Below are 9,774 nucleotides of genomic sequence, written 5' to 3'. Positions count from 1 at the left end.
GTGGAGCATCTTTTCATGTGCTCACTTGCCATCTGTATATCTTAGGGGAGGTGTCTGTAAAGGTCTTTGGCCCATTTTTTAATCTGATTGTTTTCTTACTGAGTTTTAAAAGTTCTTTGTATATTTAGGATAAGAATCCTTTATCAGATATGCCTTGCAAATATTTTCTCCCCATCTGTGGCTTGTCTTCTCATTCTCTTAATACTATCTTGCAGAACAGAAGTTTTTAATAAAGTCCCAATTATCAGTTATTTCTTTCATGGATCACATTGTATATTTGGTGTATCTAAAAAAGGTGTCACTATATCCAAAGTCATCTAGGTTTTCTCCTATGTTACCTCCTAGGAGTTTTATAGTTTTGCATTTTACTGCAAAACTGTAAAAGATTGGAGATCTCATTTTACATTGAGATCTCCAATCCATTTTGAGTTAATTTTTGTGGCAGGTGTAAGTTCTGTGTATAGATAACTTTTTTTTTTTTGCATGTTTTTTGCACCATATTTCAAAGAGACTATCTTTGCTTCATTGTGTTGCTTTTGTGCCTTTGTCAAAGATCGATTGACTGGATGGTATACTATTTCTGGGTGCTCTGTTGTGCTCCATTGATCTATTTGTCTATTCTTTTGCCAATACCACACTGTCTTGATTACTGTAGTTTATAGTAAGTCTCAAAGTTAGGTTGTGTCAGTTCTCCGACTTTGTTCTTCAATATTGTGTTAGCTATTCTGGGTCTTTCGCCTCTCCATATAAACTTTAAAATCAGATTGTTGATATTCATAAAATAACTTGATGGGATTTTGATGGGGATTACATTGAAACTATAAATCAACTTGGGAAGAACTGACATCTTGACAATATTGAGTCTTCCTCTCCATGAATGTGGAATATCGCTCCATTTATTTAGTTCTTTTTTTTAAAGATTTTATTGGGGAATTGGGGGAGGGGAACAGTGCTGGGGAATCGGGGGGAAGGGGAACAGACAAGTTGCTATGTTTTGTTCTTCAGTCTAGTTGTGGAGGACGTTGCTTCACTGGCCCAAGCTGGCACCATCATTGTGCTCTTCCCAGGCAAGGCAGATCAGTCGCCAGCCTCTGGACGGCCGCTCACGGCAGCTGCTAGCCGCTCACGCTGGCTGCCGGCTACACATGGTAGCCCATGGAAACCCACTGCCACAGGGGCTGCAGCCTACACCGCCGTTGCTGGCGACCCATGGCAGCCCAGCTCCAGGTTGAGCTGTTGTTTGGCATCTTAGCTGTAGAGGGCAGTGTCACTGGCCCTCATATGTGGGATCCGAACTGGGGCCCTCTGGTGTCCCAAGCCAGTTCTTAACCACTGCGCCACTCGGCCGGCCCTATTTAGTTCTTTGATTTCATTCATCAGAGTTTTATAGTTGTCCTCATATAGATCTTGACATTTTGTTAGGTTTAAACCTCAAGTATTTCATTTTGCGGGGTGCTAATGTAAATGGTGTTTATGATTTCAAATTATCTTGTTCATTGTTGGTCTGTAGGAAAGCAATTGAGTTTTGCATATTAATCTTGTATCCTGCAACCCTGCTGTAATCACTTCTAGTTTTTTTGTCGATTCTTTCAGATTTTCTACATAGACAATCATGTTATCTGTGAACAAAGAATGTTATTTCTTCCTTCCCAACCTGTATACCTTTTATTTCCTTGCCTTGCCTTTTTGCACTAGCAGGGGACTCCTTGAAAAGGAGTATAGGTTTTGGTTTTTGTTTTAATTCACCTCTTTGAGATAATTGTAGATTCATATGCAGTTGTAAGAAATAATACATAGAAATCCCATGTACCGTTTACCGTTTCCCCCAGTGGTAACATCTTGGAAACTATAGTAAAATGTATCTGGGATGTAGAAAGTTTTACAACCAAAATACAGAACATTTCTATTACAAGGATCCCTCATGCTGTCCGATAGCTGCTTCCATCCTGTGCGTTTACACTCCACCCTCTCCTTAATGAGTGGCAACCACTCATCAGTTATTTGTCTCTGTGATTTTGACAAAATTATAATAAGTGGGACTGTACGTTTTTTGGGAGGGTAGCCTTTTTTCACTCGGCATAATTTTAGAAGATCGATCCACAGTATTACATACTCGGTTTTTATTACTGAGTAGTACGGTATGGATGTACCACAGTTTAGCCATCTGTTGAAGGACATCTGGTTGTTTCGTTTTTTAGATATGAATAAAGTCACTATAAATACTCCTGTACAGGTTTGGGAAAGCTGCTTCTGGGCAGAAGTGGGAGCTTGGGATCCCTGTGTGGTCTCCACTGACACTAGAGAGAGACTTGTATCAGCAGGTGGGATGAAAGATCTTTTCTGACACCACCCAGCAGGGGTGTGGGCACTTCATTACAGCCTCTTGCGGCAGCCGAGGCTCCCACTTGGACTTAGCTGGCATGGATCAGAATGGGACCAGTTTTTTTTCTGTGGTGTTTGGCTGCAGTAGAGTGGTTATTATTGTCTAAACATTTTCTGTCTTGCAAGGCTGCTGCTTTCCTGGTCCTTTAGAAAAAGCTGGATTTTGTTGAGGCTTTTTTGTCTGCACCATTGGCATTTCTGGGCTGCCAGTTTCTTCAGCTCCTCATCTGGAGTGTATGGGGGAAACAGTTTAGGGAATTCACTACCACATTGTTCCTCTGGTCCTGAGTCCCTAGCTGGTTTGCCTTCTCTCCACTTGTAGAATCTTACATGTGATCAATACATGGTAGCCATGGTTTCTGTGTCTTCAGGAAGAACAGGGGAAATTATGTCTACTCCATCTTCCCAGAGATGGGCATTCCCTCTCTAGAGTTCTCAGATTGAAAAAGGATACAAATAATTCTCCTCATGTAGTTCTCTCTAGAAGAATGATGTGGGATCAGCTTATCATCAAGAATTTACTTGATGAAGTTTCCATATATTTAATTCCAGTGTCTGGGAAATGCATATGACAACATTCCTATCAGCTGTTAAAAATTAATTGGTGGGAGCATTTAACTGAAAGGGTGAAATGACATTTTAGCCTCTTCAACTCGTTTTCTTTAAGCTTAAGGGTAAGTAAGACCTTAAAAACTTAGGTTGTATATTTTATATTTGTGTTCTCAAAAAGTGTGGTATCCTGCAGTCTTTTTAAAATACCTTACCATTCGTTACCTTTGCTTTTGCATAACATCATTGGACATGGTTGCTTATGAGTAATTCTAGTTACCTTATTTAGCTCATCTCATCCAAAGTGAACATATTTGATTAGGAGGACATAACTAGAAGGGTGACTGTTAAACTCTACTAAGTGCTTTTAATAAACCTAGGAAAGGGAGTTGGGAGACTTGTGTTTTAGTCCTGACTATCACCAAACTACCTACTTAACCCTGAACTCTATATCCTTTCTGACCTCAGAACTTGAAATTTTGTCCTGTTGGTTGCCAGCAATCCCAGCATATTAGCTGGTTCCCATTTGTACAAGTACTTTGCAATAAATCAATAAATTTGAGTCATTCAGTTTGACAGTTTGTTAATGAAACCAGTAGATGTCAGTGCAGCAGCATCTCCCTTTAGGTTGATGGTGATCTGTGAACCCTAATTATTAAAATATCTATTCGTATAGAGTGTAGGGACTTTAATATTCTAGTTAAATAGCCTATGTTTATTTGCTTCTTGATTTATATTTATAAAGTCAACTTAAACTCTGAAATGTCACTTAAGTATTTTGCCAGCGGCTGATCTTTTAAAAATTTGACAGTTTCAAAATAGGTTAGAGATTTGGGGATATTACAGTTGGGGGTTATTTTTTTTTTTTTTTTTTAGGAAACCCTTTGAGAAGTGAGCAGTTGCTGGCTTTGTAATTCCTATTCTCATGTGTAATCTCTGATACGAGACATGGGTTACAGGGAGAGTCACCTAATGATTAAGGGCAGGGGCCCTGAGCTAGGTAACCTGTGTTCAAATGTTGGCTGTTCCACTTATTTCTGTGTGCCTCAGTTTCCCCATTTGTATGACGATGACAATCTTTCCCTGCCTCATAGGTTTGTTATGAAGATCAAACATGTCAATATACTTAAAGCCTTTAAAACAGTGTTTAGCATGTTATCAGTACTCAGCTAAGGCCAGCTATCACTACCGTTATCATCTTAGTAGTAGTAACATATTTTGTCATTTGGACAACAGATGTTGATAGATGATGCGACCCGCGCACCAACCGAGCGTTCCTGACTCGTCAGCCAGGAGCCCACCGAAAGGGAACCTGAGAGGATTGGATGGGAGACTGGAAAAGAAAGAGACTAGAGACTAAAACTGGGGACAGGAGGTCCACCCAATGCTGATAGCAGAGAGTGGCCTCGTTTATTATTTGTATACAGCTTTTATAGCAAAAGTAACTTTCCTAGGGTAGGGGTTTTGGGGACCTTGAGGGAGTAGCCCCTTCTCTCAGGGAGCAAATTCCTTGGAAACAATCTTTCCGAAGCGAGACAAAACAAAGTATAGCAAGCAGAAACTGTTAACAGGGTGGCCATCTGCTCCATTAGCTTTCAAGTTCGTTGGCTGTTTTCTCCTCAGCAGCCAACCTTCCCACACTGCTCACCCGGGCCTGAGAGCCTGTCAGCCTGACAGCCTCTCAGGCTTAACCCTTACTGCAGACCTCTGGCTCCCTACAAATAGATGTCACCTTGATGTCTGAGATACCAAAGGGAGAAATAAAAAGGAGATAAAATCTATAATAGAATTTGGTATTGTTTCAAAAGGTGACCCTGACTTCGAGAGGAGTTACATACCAACTTGTAGGTTTTTAGGCAATTTAACATAATGTAAATTGAAATCCCTGTGGTGCCAAAATTTTTGTAGCATTTCAGGATGGTAACTTATATGTAGTTGCATTGCAGTTTGGAGCCTCGACCTCTTTCCTTGGCAGAGAAGTGAGTTGCACCTTCCATCTGATTCCAGTTTTTTTAGGAGATCCTTTGGTTTCAGGTTTCCAAAATCTTGGTGCTCTCAGCCATCATCACACCCATGGTGGCAAAGGGGTGGTCTAATTCGAAATGAGGTGCTGGTAATAAAAGTATTTGAGATTGGCCTAAAAACACGAAAGAGTTCAAGGCTCAGTGAAGGATGTTAAAGCCTGAAGAACAAGTCTTTCCATTTCCTGTTTCACTGGCATTGAATCCAGCAAGGAAAGTTGGGGAGAGACTAAGTAGGGGAGGGAGGAGACATTAAGAGGAGAGAAATGATTCTTTTACTACTTATTTCCTGGCCTTTCCTCACATGCTTTGACTTGCGGCTTTTGGTTTGTGAGAGACCTCAGCACTTCTGCAGAGCTTTAAAGAATAAAGGTGCCTTTATGGATCAGAATCATGGGCTGCCAAATTTGGCAGGGCTTTCAAGTTCACCCAGTCTAGCTCCCCTTTTTTTATTTTTTGGAATAATTTTAGGTTTACAGACAAATTACAAGGATCACAGTCTGATAGACCCTTCACCCAGCCTCCTCTAATGTTAACACCTTACATAACTATGGTACATTTGTCAAAACTAAGAAATTAACATTGCTACAATACTGTTGTCTACAGTCAATTTAGATTTCACCAGTTATTACATTAATGACCGTTTTCTGTTCCAGGATCCAATCAGGATACCACATTGCATTTAGTTGTCATGTTGCCTTAGTCACCTTATCTGTGACATTTTCTCTTTCATTGTTTTTTATGAACTTGACAATTGTTTTAAAAAAATTGTGGTTAAGTGTATATAACATAAAATTTACCATTTAAAGTGTACAATTCAGTGGCATTATCAGTGTTGTGTACCCATCATCAATATTTCCAAAACTTACTCATCACCCAGACAGAAACTCTGTACCCATTAAGCAACAATCCTCTATTCCTCTGTCCCCCCAATCCCTGGTAACTTCTTTCTATTTCTGTGGATTTGCCTATTCTGAACATCTCATATAAATGAAACTGAAATCATGTCCGTTTGTGTCTGACTTAGCATAATGTCTTCAAGGTTCATCCATGTAGCATGTGTCAGAATTTCATCCTTTTTTATAGTTAAATAGTATCCTGTTGTATGTATATAGCATATTTTGTTTATTCATCTGTTGATGGACACATGGATTGTTTTCACCTTTTGGCTCTTGTGAATAATGCTGCAATGAACACTGACATACAACTCCCTGTTTGAGTCCCTGTTTTCAGTTCTTTTGGTGTATACCTAGGTGCAGAATTGCTGGGTCACATGGTAATTGTATCGTTAACTTTTTGAGGAACTGCCAAACTTTTCCACAGTAGCTACACCATTTTACATTCCCCTCAGCAAGGCACAAGGATTTCAATTCTCATCCTCACCACCACTTACTTTTCTTCTTATAGTCATCCTAGTAGGTGTGAAGTAGATCACTGTGCTTTTCATTTGCATTTTCCTAATGACTAATGGTGTTAAGGATCTTTTTATGTGCTTATTGGCTATAAGTATATCATCATTGGAGATACACAGGTCTTCTGCCCATTTGAGCATATTTCATATATGTTGGCTATCTGTATGAGGGTCTGGCATTTCCAGTAGGAATTGCTGAAAGTTCTTAGTCATTGTCAGCTTTGGCTGTTTGAAATCAGGTATGATAAACATCTAGGAGCAGGAGCTGTTGTAAGTGGAAAGTTTTTATTTTAGAGTGTGTATGTGCTGCAATTTCCTTTTTTTCTCAAGATAGAATTTATAAGACATCCATGTTGATACTTGTAGGGGATGAAGAAAAGACGTCAAGGATGATGGCCAAATTTTGGCGTACAGCAACTGAGTGAATGGTGCAGGAAAGGCAGGGAAGAGAAGCAGATCTGGAGTGGGAGTTGAGATAATGTCCAGTGGTCATTGGGACATCGCAGAGGAAGTTGGAAATTATGTTTAACTTTCCCTGTCTCCCCCTTTAAGAAGCTTCTCAAGTAGCCTCAATTCCCAAAACAAACACTGAAGTGAGCCAATCATCTGGCGTGTGGTCATCATAGTCTCTGAAGGTAGAAAGTAGTCCCTTCATGTTGTAGGTAAACAGCGTGATAGGGTAGGACAACTCTCCCGGATGGGCTGCATCTAGTTTACACCTAGTAATGTGTCCCTCCATTAATGGAGTCCTTCAGAACAGCCTCTGACGTCCTCCTCCCGCTTCCGTGGCCTCCACTACCAGCCTGGTCCAACTCATTTGGCCTCTAGCAAGACCGGACTCGAACTCAGGGTTTTAGGCATTTGGCCAGGAGGGCTTGCAGCTGGAAGTGGCGCTGATCGGCCCCGTCCGCCCTCGCCCAGTCCCGGGATTCAGCTCGCACTACGACTCTGCCACAAGCTCCGCCCCCAGGCGGGAAGGAACGCGGCGACTCAGCCTCAAGCCCCGCCTCCGCGCCCCGCCCCGCCCCCCGGGCGTAGAGGGCGCGTTGCGACATTTCCGGCGCTGGGACTCCTCTCTGAGGCTTTCGCGCCCTCGTCGACCGGCGGAGATCTTCGGGAAAGCGGTCCTGGTACTTGGAAATTATTGTATCCGTTTTGACTTTTTGGAATTATATAAGAGGTTTTGCTGCTGCCTGCTCTCTGTCCCCTGGATCCAGGCAGGGGCTTTGGGCTGCGTCGTGGTTGCTTTTCTAGTCGCCCATTTTCTGCTTCCTCAAAATAGGCTGGGAATCTTGCGGGAACCTTGAGGCAAGTGCTTGCCTATATAGTGTAGTGCTGTTTAATTTCCTGGAGATGTTATTGCTTCATCTCCCTAAAAATCTCGGTATCTCAGTGCCACTTAGAATTAATGACTCTGGGTGGGATTCCAAGCCCCCTCTTTTTATAGACAATAGTTTGAACAAAACAAAAGGGGTATGTGTTGCTTTAAATCTTAGCGTCACTGGATATCACATGCACTTCTTTAAGAAATTAGGAGTTGCTTTGCCAAGGGTGTAGTGTCGTAATTAGGAATCGGATTTTCCTGCCCCCTTACCCCCACCCCGCCTTCAGTCTAACAAGAATTATGAGTTAGATGCAAAATAACTGAAAGCTTTACAAACGTTAAGTATTGAAATAATTTTATTCCTTGCGCTCCAAAAGGGACACTTGAAATGTAGTTGAATTAAGGGCACAGGTGATACTTGCTTTCTGATTTAGTAATACTTAGCTGTTGCAAAGGTTACCTCATTAGCTATACAGAGCTGGTCAGTGAATTTTGCTGTTTCCTGTGGGCCTGTGTTAATAGAATTTAGGTTATTATAAAAATGGTATCTGTTCAGCATTTACTATGTACTAAGCACATTTACATATTACCCCACGTAATGCCCACAACATCCCCATGGAAATTTGTACCATTGTTGTCCTCATGGTACGGTGAAGGAAACTGAGGCTTGGAGAGGTTGGGTAGCTTGGCTGTTTCTTCTTAGCTACTAAGGGGTGGAGCTGGAACCTGGACCCACTTCCTTCTGGCTGCTAGAGAGCTTTGCTGTTAACCACCTCTGATCCAGCCCCTCCTCTGCAGGTGCAGGCCCCGCGTAATCTCCTGTCTGGACAGAGTGAAAGAACAATGCAGAAGGACTCTGGCCCACTGTAAGTCCACAGTGAGTGGGAGTGGGATAGCCAGGACCGCCTCAAAACCAGAGGCGGCCTGAAAGGTGCCCTAAGAGGAGACTGCTGGGGCAATATAGGGTAAAAGAGGAGAGACATGCAGGCCAGGGTCTGAGTGACACTCTGCCACTGACTAGTTGTGTGGCTTTAGGCAAGTCATTTAATCTCTGGGCTTTATTTTCATTTGTACAGTGATAGGATTGTTCGGAAATGATGACCTTTTAGTCCCATCCTATGATTGGGTTTTTTTGTTTATTTTTCTTTTAAACATGGTTGGTTGGCACTGATTTGTTACCCTTGTTTTCAGAGTGCCTTTACATTGGATTGGCTTTGGCTATGCTGCACTGGTTGCTTCTGGTGGGATCATTGGCTATGCAAAAGCAGGTATGGTTTGTTTGTTTGTTTTAAACTTTATAGGGGAACAATGTGTTTTTTCCAGGACCCATCAGCTCCAAGTCAAGTTGTTGTCCTTTAATCATAGTTGTGGAGGGCGCAGCTCAGCCCCAAGTCCGGTCTCCGTTAGTTGTGGGGGGCACGCAGCCCACCATTCCATGTGGGAGTCGAACCAGCAACCTTGTTGGTAAGAGCACGCACTCTGACCAACTGGGCCATCCAGCCGCCCGTTGGCAGCTCAGCTCAAGTTGTCCTCAGTCTAGTTGCGGAGAGCGCAGCTCACTGGCCCATGTGGGAATTGAACCGGCAACCTTGTTCAGCGCACGCTCTCTAACTAACTGAGCCACCCGGCCACCCCGTTACTTAACCTCTTAAGACCTTCACATTGTTCCTGGTGAAGAGTGAGTCCCGAGGGTCTCCAAAGTGCAGTCTCTTTTGAGTCAAGTTTGCTTTAGATCCTCTAGCTTGAGTACAGGCTTGTTGTCAGTCCCTTAGCTCCTCCTGCAGCACATCTTCCTGCACTTGATTTTCGGTTATCTGGCTGACCTAAGCCAGGCTTCTTATCAAGTGACTTGTTTTTGCTGTTTTCTCTAAAGATGCTGGGAAGGGGTGGTAGTAGATTGTTATTATCATCAACTGCCATACATAAGCCTTGAGCTCAGAGTGCCATATCTGCTCTTTAAATAGCAGGAAGCCTTTAGTCTTCACAGGCTCATTTTTTTGTCTCACTGAACTAGGCAGGGGTGTGTCAAAAACCTCATTTCTGTACCCTTCCTTGCCTGTACCCCCCCTCCCCCCCACACACACACG

At 42.5% G+C, this 9,774-nt stretch overlaps 1 protein-coding gene across 4 annotated transcripts in view; it reads left to right on the top strand.

The window, feature by feature from the left end:
• Window positions 1–7,400: 7,400 nt before the first annotated feature.
• The window catches only part of LOC109377539 (transmembrane protein 14C), a 6,686-nt gene continuing 4,312 nt past the window's right edge, over window positions 7,401–9,774 (top strand). For 2 of the 4 annotated variants that reach the window (XM_019633922.1, XM_019633920.1), the window contains exons 1-3: window positions 7,412–7,493; window positions 8,486–8,553; window positions 8,879–8,955. In XM_019633922.1, the coding sequence (XP_019489467.1) occupies window positions 8,531–8,553; window positions 8,879–8,955 (100 nt within the window). In that variant the 5' untranslated portion in view covers window positions 7,412–7,493; window positions 8,486–8,530. The other 2 variants (XM_019633923.1, XM_019633921.1) reach the window with 2 other exon arrangements.

The sequence above is a fragment of the Hipposideros armiger genome, unplaced genomic scaffold (assembly GCF_001890085.2).
Source record: "Hipposideros armiger isolate ML-2016 unplaced genomic scaffold, ASM189008v1 scaffold_1438, whole genome shotgun sequence".
Classification (NCBI taxonomy): domain Eukaryota; kingdom Metazoa; phylum Chordata; class Mammalia; order Chiroptera; family Hipposideridae; genus Hipposideros; species Hipposideros armiger.
This window is presented reverse-complemented; position numbering and strand designations above follow the sequence as displayed.